At 43.3% G+C, this 23,982-nt stretch overlaps 2 protein-coding genes across 12 annotated transcripts in view; one reads left to right on the plus strand and one right to left on the minus strand.

Moving 5' to 3' along the window:
• The first annotated feature begins 83 nt into the window (after positions 1-83).
• Lztr1 (Leucine zipper like transcription regulator 1) lies at positions 84-10,731 on the plus strand. 5 transcript variants are annotated; one of them, XM_033473778.2, is made up of 11 exons: positions 84-236; positions 631-857; positions 1,113-1,421; positions 1,530-1,644; positions 1,704-1,870; positions 1,928-2,465; positions 2,527-2,977; positions 3,046-3,224; positions 3,307-3,591; positions 3,687-3,869; positions 10,294-10,731. In XM_033473778.2, exons 2-10 carry the CDS (start codon positions 745-747, stop codon positions 3,804-3,806), a joined length of 2,277 nt encoding a protein of 758 aa, XP_033329669.1. In that variant the 5' UTR covers positions 84-236; positions 631-744; the 3' UTR covers positions 3,807-3,869; positions 10,294-10,731. The 5 variants fall into 5 exon arrangements, with proteins under 5 accessions (XP_033329669.1, XP_033329667.1, XP_033329670.1 ...); XM_033473776.2 differs by lacking the exon at positions 84-236 and adding an exon at positions 294-540; XM_033473779.2 differs by lacking the exon at positions 84-236 and adding an exon at positions 295-540 and having other exon boundaries at positions 2,530-2,977.
• Positions 4,910-23,982, minus strand: part of LOC117222199 (pleckstrin homology domain-containing family G member 5) — a 154,575-nt gene continuing 135,502 nt past the window's right edge. For 3 of the 7 annotated variants that reach the window (XM_076520510.1, XM_076520505.1, XM_076520511.1), the window contains 12 exons: positions 14,561-14,640; positions 11,600-11,879; positions 10,105-10,250; positions 9,698-10,009; positions 9,185-9,334; positions 8,179-8,439; positions 7,848-8,099; positions 7,556-7,776; positions 7,310-7,480; positions 6,998-7,227; positions 5,949-6,665; positions 4,910-5,859 (listed from right to left, as the gene is read on the minus strand). In XM_076520510.1, the coding sequence (XP_076376625.1) occupies positions 6,412-6,665; positions 6,998-7,227; positions 7,310-7,480; positions 7,556-7,776; positions 7,848-8,099; positions 8,179-8,439; positions 9,185-9,334; positions 9,698-10,009; positions 10,105-10,250; positions 11,600-11,879; positions 14,561-14,640 (2,357 nt within the window). In that variant the 3' untranslated portion in view covers positions 4,910-5,859; positions 5,949-6,411. Of the gene's footprint in view, positions 5,860-5,948; positions 6,666-6,911; positions 7,228-7,309; positions 7,481-7,555; positions 7,777-7,847; positions 8,100-8,178; positions 8,440-9,184; positions 9,335-9,697; positions 10,010-10,104; positions 10,251-11,599; positions 11,880-14,560; positions 14,641-23,982 lie in introns of those variants that run through there. The other 4 variants (XM_076520507.1, XM_076520506.1, XM_076520508.1 and 1 more) reach the window with 4 other exon arrangements.

Consider the following 23,982-nt stretch of genomic DNA (forward strand, 5'->3'; position numbering starts at 1 on the left):
AAATATTCGCCTACGAGTTTCCTACCTTGTACACATTGAAAACTCGCTGTTATTGTGCAACCCTGATTGCAGGGGATATGTATTTCGAAAGGTTGCCCAATATCGAGCAACATCGATGCCGTAGTTGTAATTTTCATGTGTACTAAATTAACCGTGGCTGTCGTGACTTAATTTTTGATTTTTAATAAAAAGTGCATCCGTGAAATGCACTTTTTGTTTACATACAGAATATGTATGTAAGTAATTTAAATGTTCAGTAGCATTTAAGCGCCACTGTGTGCTATCTTCATTCGTCATGATTTCGTTTAAGTCCACTGATTTAACTCTTAGAATTGTAATTTACTAGCTTATAACTAGCTTATAACTAAAATATAATTTATTACTCATTTACCTTCGCTTGATGTTCCCATCACTTTAAATCACTAATATCACTGCAATCATGATCCATAATTTCCGATAAATTTGTGTGGGACCACCTAATTTGGTTCATTCTGTACAAATGGAATCGTTACAAACGCACATGTTTTTGACATTTTTGCGGTCAGTGGATAATTTATGTGATCTTCGAGTGTTGCAAAAGTATTTTCCTCCGTGATATTACTAAAAATTAATCGTTTTCTGTATTTTCAGATCCGTTGCTGCAAAATGCATTACCCGTTTCTATATTACGAAGAGCAGTTAGGTCCGGTTCTTATAGGTTAATTATGATCTTCCCAAATTAACTGGAATACACTTCTGGATTAAATGAATATGAACAACGTTGCGTCTGTAGAGTGCTTGACCCTTGAATTCGGACGCTTCGAAACCGTTCATCGATGGCAACGAATGTTAGAATGCGACGAATTTGTTGGTGCCAGGTAACGTAGTTCGTTAAGTTTCAGTTCTTTCTTAATTTTTCTGAATTTTTTCTAGCACCATTTGCGCATAAAGCAATTTTGTTTATACAGCTTCTTTGTATCTGTTAACCGAAGAATGCAAATAAAAGATCAAATTGTTTATAACACAGCTATGCATAACTGTTCTGTTTCTGTCTCATTTCACCCTTTTCTTCCTTGCATCTGTTGCTCTCCCTCATTTGCTACATGTTTTATCATTCACTGTATTATACACAGGCGTAGCAAACACACTGTTGTAGCATACAAAGATGCAATCTATGTCTTCGGAGGTGATAACGGCGAGAAGATGTTAAATGATTTGTTGCGATTTGATGTGAAAGAAAAGTCCTGGGGTCGTGCACTGGCTGCCGGAGCCCGTCCAGCACCACGCTATCATCACTCAGCAGTAGTACATGATTCTTCTATGTTTGTATTTGGTGGCTACACCGGGGACATACATTCCAATTCGAATCTCACCAACAAGAATGACTTGTTCGAATATAGATTTCAAACTTGCCAGTGGATAGAATGGAAATTTATTGGAAAGTATGTTCTATTTATACCAGTTTATCTATACTTCCGTGTCTCAAGGCACTTCATAGTTTTATAACTCGTGAAATTTAACCTAGACATAAATCTTAAAATTCCTTGCAGGACACCAGTAGCTAGATCTGCTCATGGAGCAGCTATACATGACAATAAATTGTGGATATTTGCTGGCTATGATGGCAATGCAAGATTAAACGATATGTGGACCATATCATTATTGGTAAGTCACCGAGTGGTTTCCAGGCCAAAGCATCGGCTACTAATCTGAACTACTTTTAGCCTGGTGAACCAAGAGTATGGGAGGAAGTTGTTCAATCAGGGGATTGTCCTCCCACTTGTTGCAACTTCCCGGTTGCGGTAGCTCGCGAGTCAATGTTTGTTTTCAGTGGCCAGAGTGGAGCCAAGATCACCAACAGTCTCTTCCAGTTCCATTTTCGAGAAAGGCGGTAAGACCGCTTCATTCTTTATCCTTGGAACGCATTTTACGAAGTATACTTCATCAGGTGGACTCGGATTTCAACGGAGCATATCCTGCGGGGTGCTCCACCCCCGCCAGCTCGAAGGTATGGTCATACCATGGTCAGCTTTGACCGGCATCTCTATGTTTTTGGTGGGGCAGCTGATTCTACGTTGCCGAACGATCTCCATTGCTACGATCTTGATACCCAAACTTGGAACATCATCCTTCCATCCTCTGACAGTCAAATTCCATCCGGTCGATTGTTCCATGCGGCTGCAGTGATAGGGGAGGCTATGTTCATATTCGGAGGGACAGTTGATAACAATGTCCGGTCCGGCGAGACCTACAGGTTCCAATTTTCTTCCTACCCAAAGTGCACTCTACACGATGATTTCGGAAGATTGCTAAGGGGTCGTCTCTTTTGCGACGTTGAGTTCATTGTTGGGGATACGGAGACAAAAATACCGGCTCACATAGCCATGGTAGCGGCGAGGTCCCAGTTTCTTAGGACCCGCATCAGACAAGCGCGAGAAAAACGGGAGAAACTGGAGAAGGAGATCAAGGACACCGATATGTTAGAGGTGAGCAATCTAAACTAACTGGTATTAATTACTAGTCGCCCTGCCTCATGCAGTTTCATAGCAGGTGAGGCTGGGGGATGCAGTGCCGGAGGCCTTTGAAATGGTCCTCAATTACATCTACACGGATCGCATCGACCCGACCAGGGGCGAAGATGGGTCCAACAATGGCGACGAGGATCCTCTGAGCAACCGAATTGTGCTCCTTATGATGGACGTCTATCGTTTGGCCGTCCAGTTTAAAATGGAACGCCTTGAGCAATTGTGTGTTTACTATCTCAAGGCAACCATAAGTCATGCAAATGTTCTGGAAGCATTGCACAATGCTGCCCACTTGAAGTTGTACTTCATCAAGGAGTTTTGCTTAAGTTTTGTAGTTAAAGAAAGCAACTACAACCAAATTATAATGAGCCGAGAGTTTGAGACAATGGATCAGCCACTGATGGTGGAGATCATCAGGAGAAGGCAGATGCCGCAGACAAGGAACTTTTGCGAACAGTATGATCTTGGTACCGGTAAGGTTCTTTGTTGTTTTCTTTATAAAAAGGAATGGCCCGATCGATTTTTTATTTTGTGATCATAGGCACGACCTTGGAACAGGATATGGAGGCATTTCTGAAGAGTGTTGGCTCTGAATTTTGTGACGTAACATTAATGTTGAACGGTACATCCATTCCTGCCCACAAAGCAATCCTCGCTGCAAGGTGCAACTACTTCGAGGGCCTGTTTCGCTCTTTCATGCCAGAGAACAAGATGGTGAACGTAAGTAAATGAATCGTTGCTCATATGTATGTTCTAACGCGTAGCTACAAGTGCTTCAATATTATGCACATTTCTCTGGCAGATGCAAATAGGCAAAATGATCCCCTCCTCCGAATCATTTAACTCTCTCTTGAGGTACATCTATTACGCAGATGTCTCTATGCCACCCGAAGATTCTGTCTACCTATTCACCGCACAGATTTTCTATGGTTTCACGAATAACCGACTGCAGGCCTTTTGCAAACAGAATCTCGAAATGAATATCAGCTTTGAGAATGTGATACAGATTCTGGAGGCTGCCGACAGAATGCAAGCCATTGATGTGAAAAAATATGTGCTGGACCTAATAGTCCACCATTTCACGGAGGTAAGCGACATCTTGTCCCTCGCACATACTACTTGATCCAATCATTGCGTATATCAAAGGACATGATATATCACGATCATAACCCTATATTACAGGTAGCGAGGCTTCCGGAATTAAGACAATTAAGCAAAGAACTTCTGTTGGATATCATCGAGGCATTAGCCGATGAAAGGTGTGAGATTCGTACCTGTCTGGACATGGTGAATGAGTGCTGACCCTTCGCTGCCTCGCAACGCGTCCCGTTCTACCTGGACTTGTCGTTGTCTTCCAATTACCAAGTGAGTATTCGATGCGGGATTTCTTCAACTTTCAAGTTTCCTTACCTCTTGGGGCATATGGTAGATAAGTGGTTGAGGAGACTAAAGCATCGTGCGCGAAAATGAATTTCAAAGTAACGGTTGCACCAACATGGACGGCTCGCTACGCCGCACGCTACTGATCGAGTCAAATAGATCGATAAACTGTTAGGCAAATCGTTAGCGACACTGTGCTTCTAATATCAAATACTCTCGAAATAATAAATTATAATAATTATGAAAATGTTTTAATTCGTCGCTTTTCGCCTGGTGACTCGACCCATACTTATCTGACCCACAGTGTCTCGTTTGAACTGAACACCGTTTGGCGCCAACTGCCAGGCACTAATAAAAAATACTCGGTATAATCGCGACCTTTAAAAATGCGCTGGCATGAAAAATCAATTGTTTTAGAACATTTTCATAATTATTCGCAAGCTGCAACGCGCTCAGATGATACTGTTACGAATAGATCGACGCTAGGAGTCAATATCTTATCCTTCGAGAGTGGTCGGAATGATTTCCTACGAAACTTGTGCCCTATAATTTTGAAAATCGTAGGTGTTTTTGTAGAGAATCGATATATTTAGATAAATATTTTTGTAATTTTTACAAGGAACCACACCGGCATTTAATAATTTTCTAAAAATTAGCAATTAATAGCTGAGAGCTTTTTAATAGACTTTTGAACAGCCTAGCATAGTCCAATCGCTTCTTTCTGCGATTGTTGTTTGGAGAACACATTGATAGCAATTTTTGAGAAGTAGTACAGTCATTGAAAAGCCTGTTTATTAACGCCTTCAAGGATAGACTTTGAATTTGTGAAGGAAGCGATCATTTAAATCTTGATGACACACACACGATCGACAGGCTTGCAGTAAATAAATTGTTAGTGTTAATAAAGAAGAATGTATTTGAACATCGTCGAAATATCTGACACCGTAGAAATCCTGAATACAAACTATCCTAACGACGAAGAATACGTAGGAGTAGAAAGGATCGCATAGAAATAGACCAGACGATTAATAAATTATGTACTATATTTTGAACTTGACGCACAATCGATATTTCTTTTTTTTTACGATAGATAACACTTTGAAGCTTAATGCAAGCTGCGCAAATTCAAGGGGAGGGGGGTGAGGACTGGGGGGCGGGGCGGGGCGGGGTTCGAAAGAAACTTTACATGGGGGAGCTCGTATAAAATCATTGCTCTTGTGTTTCACGACTACGCATTGTTGTCTCTAGTTGGGTGGTGCTCGTCGACGGCCCAATTTCCTTCGGTTCAGTCTCTTCAACGAAAATATTGCGAAATCGAATTTGTACTTGAACGTAAACCGCGTCGTCACCGGAATGCTTCTCGTGCTCTCCTCCCGCACTTCGCGATCGTACGTTTTAATCGAAGCTTAGTACGAGGAATTTAGCGCGCAAACTGTGTGTGTTTATTTCTTTCGTTTTACTTTGTTCCTCTACGAGAAAGTGTGTGAATTTCCCTACATTTTTGGTGTGTCCCCTCTTCTAACGATCGAGCGATGCTTTATTTTTCGTTTATCCTTTGAAATCACGAACTCTGTGTATAGTCTGTGTATGTGTGTGTGTGTGTGTATGTGTGTATGTGAGAGGGCGCGCGCACGCGCGGTGTCGATGTGTAGTTTTTCATTGTTTTTTCATTTTTTCTTTTTAAGATTAAAATTGTTCGCTAGAGGCGACTTAAACTCCAACTATTTACGGTCATCTAAACCTTAGATCACGATACATACGGTAAAATTACGCTAGGTAGGCCTTTCTTCTTGTTCGCATCGTCGCTTAGAACACTAAATGAACTAGAATAATATCGAGACGCGGGCCGGTCCGCAGCCGCCGCCGCGTTCCCGTTAATTTATAAAACGAGATCTAGGAGTTACACGGCTAATCAAATAAGTTACTATGATACGGTCGTGGTACAAACTTCACGTTGATTTCGAATGGCCCCAATCTGAAACAGAATCGCCGCCAGTTTGAGGATGGGCCCCATCACGGTCGTTGTCGCGCCGGGGATCGGCCTCCCCCCCCTTTTCCACTCACCGATTGTAAAATTGCTCGATTCGTATCGTAGGCACAGGGAGTACGAGACGTTCGTTTCCTCAATTCCTCAATCGCCTCCGTGTTCTGATCCTGCATGGAAGTGTGTGCAGCACTTGCATACAGGCAACAGAATGCAACATCCCGTTTCGAAACACGACGTATCACGTACACCCTTATCAAACGCTGATGGTCCGTAGCAATTTACCTTTTCGGTAGGTTACTCTTGTACGCCAGCTCTTGTCATTTCTAAAAAAGAGACCGTCACCCGCCGATAGAGAAACCACGTCTCCCGTGAACATTCGACAGATACATCTAGACACATTTTCATGCACGTGATGAAGAATCACGGTATCGTCGTCGATTATGATCTCATCGGCAATTTCACCGGCAACTTTGAAGTCCGGATCATCGTTACTAGATCTGGCATTGTCGCCTGACCGACATCAGGCGATCGTCCCAGACTTCAGAGTGCCGGGCGAAACGGTTTAACCTTTTCCTCCGCGATGCTGCTGGTCGACGGCATCCGGTGCGAAGGCTCCAGCCTTCTGCGCCTCTCCTCGATGGCCTCGGTGTCCAGGCTCATGGTAGGCTGAATCGTCTGCGTCACAGACGTGTTAATGTGTCTGGTTTTAACGAGCGGCGGGTTCCGCGATTGCGAGATCGCGAACGCTCTTCTGAGTGCCCCCCTCGGGGGCGACGGCGGCGGATACGAGATACCTGATGGTAGATTTCACCGTGAGCACACATATCCCCGTCAACAAGTTTCCGTTCAACATGAAGTCGTGCATCGTCTACCATCGATTTATCCTAGGTGTCTCGTTAGGTTCATAACAGGAAAGGGAAAGACATATACACACGGTTCATCGATAGATCGAGCGCGGCGTTTCCGGGATCGGGCGCCGCGTTTCGCCCGGTTCCCAGGCCGAGCTCGATCTGTCAGCGATCTATTCATGCACAGTGCTATTTTCGCCTAGACGGTGTTTATTGTCAGATGAAACTTCTAGATAGTGTAACAGTGGAAGAAGATAAATTCCCGCGTGGGTAATTGCTACCTCGGTGCCCCGGCGAGAGCAAAGTGTCCTTGCTCTTTGTAATTTGGGGAACGATTAGCAGCGAGTTCGGCGGTGTCGGCGACACTGTCGAGGTTTGAGGCGACGTGGCCAACGTCAGGTTCGGCAACGACTGGCCCAGGCAGGAGTAAGGCGGCACCTGGACGCTGAGCGTGTTCGGGGTCGGCGACTTGTTCAGCAGATACCGTCTGTTATCAAATTTGTTAGGACTAAAATAACGTTTGAAATGCCGGTCAGATATCCGCGGTCCAAGCACGCTCCTCCTCCGTTCTTCGGCCTCTACCTATTTACCTGATCTGCAACGGCCTGTGATTGTGCCCGGAACTTTCGCCGCCCTCTTCCGAGGACACGCTCGAGGCGCGGGGCACCTCGCTGGTCTCCACGCTGACGTTCCTGCTGGGATTGTAGCTCGGCACGAAGCTACTGCTTCCTGGGGAGACACCCTCCATCTCTATGCTCCCGCTGGAATTCATTCCACGGGGTTAAGCAAAGTCCCAGGGTGTCCTAAAAGCTAAAACATTGTTCACCGCGCCGAACCTGTGACTGTGAGCAAGGCTGCTGACCCGTGACGCCCTGCTGCTGCCTCGGGGCGTCTTCAGGGTCGGCTCGCATTCTTCCCCCTCGTAGTCCACGTCGCCCAGGAACGTGCTAGGCTGACGGCTGACCGTTGCCAAGGTCAGGTTCAGCGTGTTCCCAAGCGGCGGCACCTTCATCAGCGCGAATTGCTGCTGAGCCTTTCTGATCGAGTCCATCCAAGACTGAAGGAAAACAAGGTTACGGACCGTTCGTTCGGGACTGTTTCAGCGGGGCTGGTTAGAGGATCGGATACCTTGGCTAACTTTGACTCCCCGGCGCTGAGCACCAGAGCTGCCGAAGCGGCTCCGTACTCGTTCAGGTAGATCAAACCTAGACTGGATGGCTCCTTCAGCTCGTTGATCCGGATACGATCGATCACGTACGGCTGCCTTATGATCTTCAAACCGACACCAACCGTCCCGGCCGAGCCGCTGGAAGAGATCTTCTTGGTGGACGGTTTGCAGACCAGCAGCATGTCCGTTAGCAGCAGCACGCGCACCTCCATCTGTTCAATTATAAGGAGGATTCAGAGGATCCATTCGATTGTTAGAGGCTAGAAGGTTGGGGACTCTGAGGATCGTCACCTTGCTGCTCGCAGCGTCTCTTAGCTTCAGATCACCCTCGCGGAGAAGCACCCTCAAGGTGTCTTTAGGACAGCCGGGTATCGGCACCGCTGTGATGTCGAACGTGCTGTGGTTTTTGATCAGTTTATCTAGTTCTTCGTCACGGGACTCGACCACGTCGTAGCACTCTATGCGAGACGCGGCGCTGGCCAAACGGGCCGACTCCTCGCTCCTCTTCAGGGCGGCGTTCACCGACGCCACGAAGTCGTCCACGGACTTGATCTGAAAGAGTTCTGTCGGTTGGCTTCGATCCAGTTGATTAGAGCAACGCGGACGAGCTCTAAGTACACAGGGTGTCCCTGAGGAGGTGCCCGAGGTCATTTGAAGCAACTTTTTCCTCAGCGAAATTGCAAACCGCGGCTTCGTTTACGAGTTATTTGCGAAAAACAGTGACCAATGAGAGGCGAGATCAGCTGGCGCTAAGCGGCCGAACCAACGAGCTGTCGAAGTTCCAGTTCCGCTCGGCCGCCTGGCGCTAAGCGAGCTCGCCTCTCATTGGCCAGCGTTTTTCGCTAATAACTCGTGAACGAAGCCGCGGATTGCAATTTCGCTAAGGACAAAGTTGCTTCGAATGACCTCAGGAATTTCATTTCCCGCTCGTACAATAGTTTTGTACAGAAAAGTATAGCAAATTTCTGTATAGCGATTCTGTCTGGCGAAGTCTTTGATAGAAGTGTTTTTCTATTATAAATTAACCAAAAGTGGAGGAGCATCGGGTGACATGATTTCCCTCGAACATAGTCTGTTGCCAACATACAGTCCTTCCTAACGATGATGCTTCGTCATTTCCCACGATCCTCGAGAACTACGAGAACTACTCGAGATTACGTAACACGCGACAATGAAATAAGCTCGTTCATAATTCCGTTCAAGATTTCGCAGGTTGCACCATCGAAATTGAATTCGTTTTCCGGCAGGCGTGGCATCGTCGACGGAGCTCCGAAAGAAATCCCTAAACCAAGCTCACCATGTGTATCAATTCCGCCCTCTGATCCTCGTTCTCCGTGTTCTTGTGAACGGCCTTGAGAAGCAGCGAGTACTTGGTCAGCCTCTGCATAGGTTTCACCAGAATGTCGAGCAGCTTCAGCCTGTTGCAGTCCTTCTGCGTCTCGCACCACTGGTGTCGAACGGATATAGGTTAACGGAAATTCTGGATCTATATTTTGGCGAACCGAGCCCGGGAGCGGAGCGCGCAGACGCCGGAAGCCGGGGAAACCCACAAACTTACCCCTCGATCGCGCTGTTTCACCGCGGAATTTCAAAAACTAGATCGCGTCGAACGCGTAGTCTCTCTCGTTTTACTCTTCGCTAACGAACGAACCGGTTCACCGAAAAAAGTTCCCCCGGGAACGCTTCGACCGGAAATTCGAAGATCGAATCGATCCTTTCGGCAGCTCGAACGCGAGACATCGCCGCGGACTTTGAACTTCTGGACTCTCCCAGACTCGGTCGGCCAAGCGCGCGATTCCGATCCACTTACCACCAGGTAGACGGTGAACAGCTGATTATCGTTGAGCCGGTCCCTGCAGTACTGTTGGCACCTGCTCTGCTCCGCGCAGTACCTGGTGTAGGGCGCGAAGATCTGCTCGAAGTTCTCGAAACCTCGCAGAAGGTGTCCAGGGTCGAGCGGCTGGCCCGTCGACCTCGACGCGTTCACCATCATCATGACGTACTCGGTGCAGAAGTACCGGTTCGCGGCGTAGATCTCGGGGATGTTGCTGAACAGCTTGGTCCTGTCGACCTCGGTCAGGATATTCGAGGTCTGCAGGCTGCAGAGGCACGCCATGAACAGCTGCAACCAGCGAGCAGAACCAGCAGGATCAGCTGGATCCCCGAAAGTAAAGGGAAAGGGCGCGTTCTGAACGCGGTCGTTGATCGAGCACTCACGTCGGTCACGACCTTCAAGGTCTTGATGTACGCCACCTCCGTTTGCGCTAACTCCCACAAAGCGGTCTGCTGTTGTTGCTGCTTCTCCGACAGTTGGTCCGCGTTGTGAACTAGATCGCGCCAGTCTTCCTCTAAGCTATACAAGGCTGGAACCGTGATTTTAACGTTTTTCTTTTGCTCGTGTTGCAGGTAGCCGCGTGCCGAGAGGCACGGGACTGGACAGTTTTACGTTAGAAAACAACTTGGTGCTCTAGGATACTTCCTTTTTCTTTTTTTTCTACGAAAGTGCCGGCGCAATTGAAATACGACGATGGGAGAAGCTCCACGGACTTAAGGACGCTGTCTCGCATCGGTGATCCAACAACGAGATGTCTATTTTTACGAGTTTCATATTGTAAGATAATTTATTGAACTTTAGCGTAAGTTTGTTGTACAGAAACGATATTCTACGAGGAATAAATTTCTTTCGGAGAGAAGGTCAATTATTCGTGTATTCGGTCAGCTGTTTCGACACCCGCGAAAATTGTCGCAAGTCAAAAATTTCACCATGAAACGCTCTTTTTTTCTTTATGTTTTCCAAGTTTACGAGCTACTCGTCGACTAGATAAACGTTATTTCTGAACGGCAGCTTTGTACGTTTTTTATTTGCGCATCATTTAACCCCTTGACATACCATTCTCTTCGCAGTTGCTGCGATTAGAAGTTTTTCGATTGCAATTATTTCTTACAACGGAAAGAGAATTGATGCTTATCGTGTGTGTGTGTGCCTAAATTTACTTGAATGCTTAATTATTGATGACAAGAGATTAGAATTTTATTTCAATTTTGACCCTTTTAGTGCCGAACGACGATTTTTGTTTTGTGATCCGATATCAGTTATTTTGTTGCGAATGATTGAAAGTGCAATATCTATACTTCATGATAGGTGGTCTACATAAAGTTATAATCAAACGATGATTTTTCTTATCTGTAAATACACTGTTTCTAAAAAGAGGATTGATTTTTCTCTTTTTCATACTGTTTTATATTTACGTTATTCGTATGATTTTCAACAAGTATTTCAATAAAATTGACAATATTTTCACAATATTTGAATACAACTGATTTCGTAATATGCTTCTTTTTGAATTTTCTAAATGTCATTCTTACTTTGCTTTTTATGAGCTTTTCCCCAAAGCTTAGCAAATTTGACAAATTGGACCGGTATTTTTCGCATAAGTACGATATTTATTTCGCTCGGCACTAAAAGGATTAAAGGGTTTAAAAAAGAGCATTAATGGGTTAAAAATAACATCTATGCTCAACAAGTTATTACTAAAAATGTTTTTCATACCGCGTCGCGGACTCGTCAAAGTACGTCAAGAGGTCAACAATTTAACAGCAGAAAAATTGCTACGAATTTACTGCGAACAAGACTTCCCATTTTCGCAAACGATCCATTAGTTCGAATAAAAAAAAAAGAGAAACGTTGCCAAAAGCGACGCAGCATACGCACCATCTTCGTTGAGGGTGAGTTCGCAGGGCAGTTGAACGTCCGTCAGTTTCGGCACCCCGTGCTTATTGTACTCGTCCAGCTGAGCCGTGAGCAGGTCGAGCTTGTTGCCCTTGGTGTTCATGAAGAAACCACTCCAGCGTTGCTTGCTGGTCTTGAATCCCGCAGCCCCAGCGGAACTCCGACCAGACGTGATCGTGTTGCTGCTGCTGACCTCGGAGTCGACGCTCGAGTCTTCCGTCGAGACGCTGAAGAAACCGAGGCCGCTGCGACCCCGATAGCTCTGCGGGCAACACAGACACTCATACACATACACACACACCCGCGTTTACACACGTAAGTTTCATAAACTTCGCTGATTGCCGGCGAAGTTAATTCCCTGAACTCATGAGGATTGAACGAGAACGTGGCAAGGAATAGCAAGCTGCCAGTTAGGGACCAGACACCGAAGCAATTAGATCGCTTCCCTTATTAATGACTCCCCGCGCGCGGCTACCCTCCATGGAGATTCCTCCAGGTCCAGCCTAGATTGATTCTTATTCTTGGTATCATTCGAACGCGTTGGGTCGAGTTCTGATTAACTCCCGATGCAGTTAGGTCGAATTTATTAGGTTGGTGCATATGAAATGTCGGATTTTCTTTGCATAGGAACGTTTGTCTCCCTGTTTTCGTCATGCTTTTGTTCTTGGCATAACCTCGTTTATAGTCGTACCGTCCGTTGCCAGAGTCACATTTCAAGGGAGAAGATTTTCTCAAAAGTGTTCCATTTTGTTATTTGATTCGAAAATTAAGACAGTCTGAAAAATTTTGTATCAGTGTTTATTGATTCGAAAGATCAGAATTTCTTTAAGACAGTCATGTGTGCATTAAAATCTCGTTGGGAAAAGTGTATCGAAGCAAATGGAGCATATTTTGATTGAATAAACAGCTTTTGAAAAAAGATACAGGGTATCCCAAAAATGTCTCGAAATCCGGAAATGGCGGGTTCCTCGGATCATTTGAAGCAGCTTCTTCCTTTACAAAAATTTTCTCCGAGGCGCCGTTAACGAGTTATTAACGAAAAACAGTGACCAATAAGAATCGAGTACGGCTGACGCGAGGCGGCCCAGTCAACCAGCGCACGAAGCCCAGTTCCGCTCATTGGCTCGATCGCCTCGCACCAGTCGAGCTCGCCTCTCATTGGTCACTGTTTTTCGTTAATAACTCGTTAATGGTGCCGTGGAGAAAATTTTTGTGAAGGAAAAAGCTGCTTCAAATGACCCGAGGAATCCGCCACTTTCGGATTGCGAGACATTTTTGGGACACCCTGTATATTCACTTAAAAATCCGACATTTCACACGCACCAACCTAATATCTAATCGTATCTAGCCACTATGAGTCACCGGGACGAAAGAGTTTTAACTTTCGCTAAAAATAGGCAAAGTTTCAAAATAAATAAAATAAAAAAAACAAGAGAGATAAATTAAAGAAAAAATAAAATAAATACGTGATAAGAAAACGGAAGTTATTTATCACTCAGCCTAGATAGATCAAGCGTTCTTCATCAGTTTTACCGGATTTAGAATCATCGTTGCGCGCAGCGCGTTGCTCGGAAAGATGATAAGAGACTGTCGAAGGCCACAGCTTTGCTCGAATCGACGTAAAAATTGTAGGAGGTAGCAGAAAATTCCCGCCAACTAGGCTAATCTGCGAAGCGAAGATTCTACCACTGATGCGTTCGCAAAAATATCTAGTTCGCGGACTTCTCGAATGCGCCGTGCAATAAAATGGCGATCAGACATTCTGTGAAAGCGTTCCGTGTGGACACAGCTTAGAACCGGAAGACGTGGCAAAACCGCGGACAGAAGGAGCGGAGACCGACGACGAACGGGACCATTAGGCTCCGTCAGGCTAGCAGATGATCATCATTCAAGCTCCACGCGTACCGCAACACAGAACCTCATCGTTCGAAGGATAATGGATCAATGGGGCATTAATTCGGCTGGGGATCGGTGATAGACCAGCGTTCACTGTTTCTAGCCGACTCATTCGAATCGGCAGAGCTGTGCAACTCGAACGGGATCAGCGTCGATCGACCTTCCCCGTGGCATTGTTTGCACCTGACGGATCGTTCCGTCATTTGTCTTCGACTCGCCAGCAGAGCGGCCGGGTCAAGGTCCAAGATCGACCCGATTACGCGACGCATTGTCCGCGATTATTGAAGCCCATTGCTCCCCCAGGAGAATCAGCCGATCGAAGATCAGCCGGGGATATGATGATGTATATGTCAGCGTGCTCGGCGACAATGGCCCGTTAACGCGAACACCAATATCGCGAGGGATGCGTTTCTGATCCGATACGCCGATTCACAGCGACCGGGAAACGAACCGTGTAAGTTCGCAGTAATTAAACCATCGTTGTATCACGTTGGAACTTTTAACTTTTAACCGTTTGATACTTCGTGCCATCTGACGTTTGTTTATGTTAGAGTAAGAGGGAATAAATACGGAAACAAATGTAGCAAATGTGATTAACAGTAAGTTGTCCCTAGAATGCCAAATTTCGGGTTGCTGTGAATTTCCCTGTGCTAGTCCTACGCATATGTGAGTTATTGCTATGTATTTATTGTCGATGCTAAGGTTCGACGGATGACAAACATAAAATGGTCTGTTTGGGTTGCTACAAGGAGCAACAATGTATGTGACCAACAACAAATCTGTTTACTGTTTTAAATTTCATTTCAGTATATTTCGTCGTGAACGCGTAGAATCTGCAGCCTGATTGCGTTCCGCTTTTTATATTTGTACAAGAGATTCGTTTGATTCGGTTGAATCAAAGTTAATCGCAAGTGAAGAGTTACTGAAGAGAATAAGCGCTTCTTCGAATCGAATCGAACAGCCCGAAAAATTCGAAGTCACCCAACCGCAGAAAATGTCTGTAGAACGAAAACTGGTCCACTTAGAAAGAATAAAGTGTAATCTTACCCCGCTCGACGTTTTCCTGAGTGTGACACTTTGGCTGGCCCTTTGACCCGATTTCGAGTTCGATTTCTCGGCGTCTCTGACTGTAACAGAGAAAAGAAGAAATAGTTTTTTTTTATAATAAAATATGTAATGTATGTAATAAATTCTAATGTAGCTCATGAATATGTTCCGGAACTATAATATTTCGAACCCTGATAAAAACAGTATGATTTCGCGTGAAATGACCCGATAGTAACAGGAGGACAATGGGGCTGGTTTTTCTTTCAATGTATCGTAAACGAGCAGCGCGTGTCGGTACGTCTAAAGGAAAAATTATTATCTGTGCATTTTTCGTGCCGGCTCGAGGTCGTCCGCTACCCTAATAACACGGCGTGGCTGTGATACGTTACAAGGATTTCGAAAATATTTATAATACAGTAACACGAAGGGCTGGATTTGATTATTATTTTAAACGAGTCGTCCTGTTTAAATAGGGGGGGGGGGGGGAGTCAATGGGATCGCTGCTGTATTTCAACATACAGTAAATTCACTCTAATTGCTCTTCAGCTTTTTTAGCTCAAAGAAAAGTGGACAATTTAGGAAGAGAGGATACGATCATTCGAGCCTCGCGGCTCCTTTTTATAGTTACCGATTGTCAACAACTATGAAAACGTGGCATAAGTCTCGAATAATTGTATCTCCTCTCCCCAAAGTGTCCACTCCTGTTTACAAGCTGAAGAACAATTAAGGAGAATTCACCATAATTGCATTGATTTGCTCAGCAGCCTCGGATCGCGAAGGGTGAGTTCGCTTTATTTTCGGTCGGTCATTTTAAACTCTGGAACACTCGGTATTCGGCGGAAGTTTTCCATTTTCAATTAAATAAATTAGCGTCGTTGTTCCTTTAATTTTTGTTTCATACGTCAATCAAAGCTTAAGTACGTTACAGACGATTTAGCAAACGATAAAGAAACAACGACGACGAAAGGGTGCACCCGCTTATTAGCTAATAGCATGGTTTTATCATGTCATAGATCTCATTTACAACTATTATGCGATTGTGTTGTTGTAATTGAGGTGTGGCGACATGTGTTGTTGTAATTGGGGTGTGGTGATACGTGTGTTGTAATTGGGGTGTGGTGATACGTGCGTTGTAATTGGGGTGTGGTGATACGTGTAATTTATATTGCACTGGGTACGGCCTTAGCTTTTCTATTGAGCATGCAAAAATTCATATTCATGTTCATATTTCTACAGCAATTAATTACATTTCGCAATGTTGCCATGTGTTTCTGTATACTATATCGATACAGCAGATTCTTTTGAACAGTTCTGCGCCATCGTTTTAATTTTTCATCCCCTAATTTTGCCATAATTAATGTTTTTATGCGACCCGGCGTTCTGCACATGTGGCGCCTCTGTTGGAGAACAAACGAAGCTCCGTTCGATGTCCATACAGCGCCAATTGGTGCAGCGGCGAAACGCTCAAACTGTTCGCCAAATTACTGACAATCGATGTTGGCCAACAGTTTGAGCGTTTCGCCGCCAGTGGCGTTGTACGGACATCGAACGGAGCTTCGTTTGTTCTCCAATAGAGGCGCCACATACGCAGAATGCCGGGTCGCATAAAAACATTAATTACGGCAAAATTAGAGCATGAAAAACTAAAACAAAAGCATAGAAATGTTCAGGAGAATCTGCTGTATCGATACCGTGTAAAAAAACCAAACGAGAACAACGCAAAATATATAATTAGTTAAGATAATAGTTAATCAAACTTCAGAGAGCTATTAATTACGTTTTGCAACGTTGCCATTTGTTTCGGTGCACTATATCGACGCAGTAGATTTTTCTGAATAATTCTGCAACCTTGGTTTAGTCACAGACGAGGCATAGGAATGGATTTCACATCGAACGAATCGCAGTAAATTCTCTCTAATTGTCCCTCAGCTTTTAAACAAAAATGGACAATTTGAGAAGAGGAGATACGATTATTTGAGTCTTCTGGCTCGGTTTTATAACTTTCGACAATCGGCAACTATAAAAACAAGTCGTCAGACTCGACTAATCGTACTCGTTCTCTTTACACAAGCTGAAGAATAATTTGGAAGAATTTACTGTATTTTGTGTTAACAAAAAAATGGCACTATTAAAAAGTATCCACACGTGCTGCTTTCTACTTCGCGCCCTCAGAACATTCTTGAGTCATTAAATTTGCCCGAGGAAAGTGATTCAAATAACTGCTGTTCTCGGTATTCTCAGTGACGACGAGGGAAAGCCCGCAATAAATGGCGAACGTCACGATTGATATCCCTGATTAATAAACAGCCCTTGGAATTCCAGAAATTACATTTCGCGGCGACGGCGAAGTTTATTTCCATACGTCGCGAAGACATACCAGGACTATCAATGTTCGTGACAGTCTCGCGTGGCCGTGTCTGAACGACGTATTCCACTTACGCGTCAGATTCCCCTTATCTGATCGGGGTTTTTTTTTCGGGCCGAGAAAGCTTTAACGCGATGTAAAGAGAGGCTATTACCGTTGATACACATCTAAAATGCCGCCATTAAACTGTTGCGTGAGCTTTTGTTCGCCGCGCATTAAACGGTTTGCGTCAGAGTTCCTTCTGGCCCGAGGTCGGCCCGTCCAAAATCTTTTATTTTTAGGATCGCGTGGAATCCGAGTCCAACCAGCAGCGTGGACACCTTCGCCTAATGCCCGCGATGCTTCACGGAATTTTTCGCAGTTTTTTCTCTCAAGCGGTTTCACGAATAAAAAGTATAACCATAATGGCGATTCTTCTGCTTGCAGTATCGATAAAAAATGCGGTAATTTCAATCATCAGGTTTGGTTTAAATCGAATCGTAATCAAGACTGTACGTGGCTCAAACAAAATTCTAGTTAATATAAATTTACTATAATTACATTTAAATATTTTTTGAGGGTTGAACATTCCTTGATTAAAATTATTTTTAAATATAATATAATATTATTATTATTATTATATATATTATTATATATATATTATATTATATATTATATATAATATATAATAATTATATATATAATAATATATATATTATTATTATTATATATAATATTATATTATTTTTAAATATAATATAATGCATACTTTTTAAAAGAATATTTTGCCTAAAATTATTTTATTTAATCTATTATTATTATTATTTTAAATTTAATTTTCATTTATTTAATCTATTATTTAATCTATTATTATATTATTAATATATATTATTTTTTAATATATTATATATATTATATATCTATTATTAATCTATTATTATTATTATTCTAAAGGATAGCTTGCCTAAAATTCTAATTAATACAAATCTCCCCGAAATCCGATCAAAATTTTTTAAAGACCGAGCACAATTCGAAGAAAGTTGTTCCGTTTCGAAGGACGTGCGCGCAGACGCTTTCTACTTCGAGTGTACATCGTTCTCGAGAGAAGTCGTGGGACGGCTTTGATAACAATTTTCGGGGAAACATTTTCGACGCGGGTTTTCTCTGACGCGAGAGGCATTCGTGGGCGCCGAGGCTGCCAATTAATCAGATAAAGCGTGCGCTTTTGCCCGTTGACAGGCAGCCGGCAGGCTTTCAGACATTTAATAACGTTCTTGAATGTGGTAAGACCGTGTTCGCGGCGTTCAAGCGCCGGTTGTATACACAAAGTCGAGCCGCCGTTCTTTCCCTTTCAGTTTGTGCTCGTTTTTTCTTCTCCAAGGGCACCGCCGAGAATTAATGAACTCTCGGAATTACAGCCCTTCGAGGTGTGCCGCAGCACAACCACGGCGATTCGTACGCTTCCTCGCGTGCACGTGGCCCGCCAATTTCTTTTTTCCCGTTTACGCTATAATCCCGGCACAGTGTGGCGAATTGGGTGCTCCAATTAACGACGCCGTCCAAATTGTCCGGCGCCCTTTTGTCGATTTCGCTAATTCCGCGACGAAACTACTTGCATGAGTTGCTCGCGCTCCAAATTGTTCGATATCGGCTTGTAATTGAAGCCTGGAAACACCGAGCCTTATCATCGACGACTTCGTTTTTTTATTTTAATTAGCACGAAGCGAGAAAAGAGGAATCTAGAAAATGTTCAGAAAATACAGTAATTCCTTTATTCTAATTCGCGCTCAGATTGCCGCCGAAAATGGACAATTTGTGAAGAGGAGCATGCAGTTTTTTCGTAATAATTATTTATATGCTCATCTATTTGTTCATTTTATTTCGTCTTGGCCTCCAAATATCGAAAACATCGCGAAATTTACGAACATATGCTGCACAACAAAATTACAGCGATAGAAAAATTTTGGATAAAAATTGACCAATTTTGACTGACGATAATTTCGCGAAAAATCATTGCAAGATAGTGAATTTTCTTTTAAATTGAAGCTTGAAACCTCCGCTTTCAGACAATTTTTCTGGATTCGAAGTTTGATGCACCCTCACCACTGTAACCCTTTAAATGCGAGGCCATGTTCGTGGATATTGAAGGTTGCCAAGTTTGACGAAATGCTCGGACTTCGTTGAATTTTTTCCGGAGATGCCGTTTGCACTCGAATGAAATTTCATCGTTCCCCTTTAATTTAAAAACGAGCTACCTCGGCTGCGATTTTTTTTTACAAAGTTACAGCACTTTAAAGTAACCCTTGCGGGTATCGACAAAAACGATTAAACAAAAAACGGAAGAACAGTGAAGATTTTAAGATCCTTAATCAACAATTCAATTATCAGCGCTATTGAAAGAAAAAGCAGAGTTTCATCCATGGCATGGATTTCTTTCATGGCAATCAACGGGAAAAATCTTAATCTCGCGCATAGTAATTTAGTTATTCGATCGAAATTGCGAAAATTGGACATCGAATGGTCTCGGAAAATCGAATTCGACTCGAATTAAGCGCGCATCCAGCTCCCGCGGATCCCCAGAAGCGGCGATCTCCCCTGTAAACTACGTATATTTTCGTTCCGGCTCGCTCCGGCTGATTATAATCGACGTATACTACTTACGCGGCCCGATAAACCCCGTTTCGCAAGCTCGCGCGATCCGGCTTAATCGAATTTAAATCCCTGGGAAATCGTGTAATCGTATTTCCTGTTCCATAAACTCGGTATTTACAGACACGCCGCTCAGCCCGGGCGCTTTGTTTGCCAGCAAAAAACCGCGGATCTGATTAAAAATAGACGAGGGCCCTGCGAATATCAATCCGCAGAGGGAGCCTTGTAATCTCCGGCCTCGTAAACGCGTCAGTTGCTCGGTAAACCCTTCTCGTTTTCGAACCGCGCTCTCGTAAACGCAGCCGCAGCGAAAAAGGTCCCGTAACTGGGCTCGTTCGTGTCACCGTTTAGCTGACAATCGATCGCGAGAATGCGCGCGAGATTCATGTCAGCTCGGACATACGCCGTGCCGGTCCAATTAGAGTGGCCATTTGCTAAAGAATCGACGGACAACGGCCCCGCGCGATAAATCGTTTCAGTAATATTCGCTTTTCAATCGAACGTCCCAAGTTCCAAATACGGTAATGTCTCCCTTATTGACGCTTAGATCGTCTACAAAAATTGACAATTCGGGAAGAGGAGATACGATTATTCGAACTTTGCACCTCGTTTTGATAATTGTTGACAATCGGTAACTATAAAAACGAGTTGCAGGGCTCGAATAATCGTCTCTCTTCTCCCTAAATTGTCCATTTTTGTGGATAATCTGAGCGTCAATAAGGGAGACATTAGAGCGTCAATTAGAGAGACATTACCGTATTTCTATCGCCTTTTTCGATGTTGCATTGTCAGATGCATCTTTCACGCAAAGATGAACTTCAAAGAATCTTTGCAATGCATACATTATTTTTCATTTAATTCGCATTGTTATACGTATTTTCGCGTGCTTCGAACTTTTTAATATTTCGAGGACAAACGTGGACACATAGGCAGGTGGAACAATAACGGAGATTTGTAGAATTTTTTGCAGTATTTTGATCACCCCTTTCCAGCTGTTATCGTAATTATGGGACACCCTAAATAGTATTAATGCTCGATCGTTAATCGCATTGCACATTATCTATTCCAATCGCGATATCTTACATTCTCTAATTTTATATGAAATTGCGAATAGACGCGCGGATTTTATGCTTTTATGACAAAAATTGGTAAAGAATTCAAGAGTGTCACGATATTAAATTGATCTCATTTAAATTACTTAAGAAAGAAGGACATTTCTATATGATTTCTGTTTTTTTTTAAACGACAGATACAATTTTTATTTTGCACAAAGCTACGCCGTCTAATAATTCAGCTCCGGATTTTATGCTTTTATGACAAAAATTGGTAAACAATTCAAGAGTGTCACGATATTAAATCGATCTCATTGAAATTACTTAAGAAAGAAGGACATTTCTATATGATTTCTGTTTTTTTTTAAACGACAGATACAATTTTTATTTTGCACAAAGCTACGCCGTCTAATAATTAGGCTCCGGATTTTATATATTTATGAGAAAATTGGATAGTTACAATTTAAAATAGTAGATATATTGAGGGAATTTAAAAACGTCGATGTATTATTGTCAATCTATCAAAGTTATTAACACTAGATTCACGGAGCCCAAAAAACAGCTGTTTCATAATTAGTTTACAAAAGCGACAATAAGACGTTTATTCTGATTTGTAACAAATGTCATTGTAACATTTATCGTAAGTAACATGTAAATAGAATAAATAACTCATAAATGTACCTTTACAATATGAATGATCGTCAATTAAAAAATTAGTAAAAAATTAATTCATTCGTAGTCGAATAAAAAATTAATTCTTTCCTTTTTTAACACTAAGAACTTGCTGTTCGGTTCAAATTTCTCGCAACTGACAAATACAATTTTTATTTCGCAAAAAAAATCCGCGATCTACGAACGATCAGCGTTCGTCAGCCGTTTACGATATTTCGTTGAAGCCTACGATTAATTATTAAACGAGATCCGCAGCGTGGCCTACAGATTGCCGGTCGATTCGTGGAACTGTTTTATCTAAATTACGGGAAGGAGAGCCGCGACCGAGGGGCGAAAAGAAAGAGACACGATTGTGCCGTGAGATTTAAGTAGTATATCCCGATAGCAGTCAGACGCGGTGATAACGCGGGCTCGCGTTCGAAGATACGTATCGGTGATTTATGCTTTTGCCACGGAAGGTCTCCCCGACACGATAAGTCACGTATTTCATGTAATGTCATAAGCATCACCTTCGCATGACCCAGATCTTCTCGAGTAGAATTTAAACGAACGCTCTCTCTCGCGCGCCGCGCCGCGCCGCGCCGCTCGAGCAGCTATGATTTTTCGCTGGGTAAACCGCGACGGGAAAGTTCGTATCTCCTGCGGAAATCCTCGTCCCCGGGCGTCCCTCGGTTCATAATGACGGTAAACAACCGCGTGCAAACGCTCCGTCTCGCGAGAAAAGCTTGTGAAACAGCTCCAATTATTCGAGACGATACGGCAGCCCGTCCGCTATCGGTGTTTGCCATCGTGAACTCTCTCGAAATTGTCAACAGTTTCGGGGGAGGGGAGGGGGGGAGGAGCAAAGACAAACGCGGAACGCGGAACGCGAAACTAAAGCCCGTCGACGATCTCGACGCTCGAATTACGTCGATACGATACGTATACCGCGCCGGTGAAACGGTTCTCCCCCCCCCCTTTCGAGAACTTTAAGTAGTATGGCCCCGTTATGGTCAGTCGGAGTGACGAAGCAATTTCGAAGTTCAAGATTCATATCGATGCCGTTTGCTTGCGACGACAATGACTTCGAACCAGGCCAGGTGTGTCCAGGCCCGACGGGAACTATGCCCGGTTAGGTTGGGGCTTAGACGCAGGCCTAATCGCCGTTAGGTCATCGTGTAGAGATGATATCGTTACCCTAGGGAATTATAGCCTTCGACTTTGCTTCGGTCGGGCTTGTTTTTGCTCCGGCTCCTGTTAAGTATGAATTATTATTTCAACGGTATCGGCCGGCTGTGATCGGCCGAGATCATCTGATCTGTCTTAATGGCCCGATTAAAAACGACGATTGTCTACGGTTTGATCACTTTATGCCGCAGACAATTCGCGATTGCGATGCTCGCTTTGTGGGCGTGTGCTAGCAAACTTCTAGTGAACTTGTGAAAAATCACGTTTCTTTTTGCACGTTCTTGACACTAGATTTACGAGAACCCGTCAATATGACGGGTCAATATGACGGGTTCTCGTAAATCTAGTGTTTATAAACTAATATAATAATATAATAATAATATAATAATATAATAATATAATAATAATATAATAATATAATAATATAATAATAATATAATAATATAATAATATAATAATAATATAATAATAATATAATAATATAATAATATCTAGTGTTTACAAACTAATATAAAACAGCTGCATTTTCGTGCTCCATAAATCTGGTGTTAAAGGATGTAGTTATGGTTGTTTGAAAGACATATTTGATCTTGTACCATGATCGATGTTCTGAACTTTATAGGCATTTTTTTGAAAACTGTTTTTTGGAATGGTGTCCACGATATCTCAAAATCTACTCGAGCAATTGACTCAAAATTTTAAGCTCGCGTTTAAAATATGTCTGCCTACAGCCTCCAACTAGAATCAATGAAAAGATTTCACTTTTCTTTTCAATTTTTTAGGCCTTCGAAGCTTGACAAAACGTGCAAAACTCGGTAATCGAATTTCAAAGTATCGTCACTTTTTCAACTTCCGACTTTTTTTGTTCTAGCACCTGTTATGACCAAATTCATACTAATTAAGGAACTTTCACGTGTTTCTTTTTTTTATTTCAGACAAGCAGAGTGGCCAGAATCAAGGACACCGTGAGACTATCTTTTTTAAAAGGGACTACAGTAATGTCTCTCTAATTGACGCTCTAATGTCTCCCTTATTGACGTTTAGATTGTCCACAAAAACGGACAATTTAGGAAGAGAAGATACGATTATTCGATCCTTGCGGTTCATTTTTACAGTCACGAATTGTCAACTATAAAAATGATCTACAAGGCTCGAATAATCGTATCTTCTCTTCCCGAATTGTCCATTTTTGTGCACAATCTGAGCGTCAATTACGGAGACATTACTGTATCATGTTTGAAAATATGCAGTGCCACCAATGGTAACTTTCCTTTGTACCAAAAAATGTTAAAAACGTCGTTGAAATAACAGACCTAAACAGACCTAGTCAACTTGACTGCAAAAGCTAGAACAGTTCCTTCGCAAAAAATTCCGCAACAAAGTTTTAAGAACACGCGCACTCGACGCTAGAATACCGCTTGAACCGGCGTCGGAAACAGGCTTCGCGATTTATGGTAGTATTAACCTCTGGTACAGAGCCAAACTGACGAGCGAGGAACGACAGAACCACGCGTCTAACCTAGCCAACGTATCAAGCA

This window comes from Megalopta genalis, chromosome 3 (assembly GCF_051020955.1).
Source record: "Megalopta genalis isolate 19385.01 chromosome 3, iyMegGena1_principal, whole genome shotgun sequence".
Classification (NCBI taxonomy): domain Eukaryota; kingdom Metazoa; phylum Arthropoda; class Insecta; order Hymenoptera; family Halictidae; genus Megalopta; species Megalopta genalis.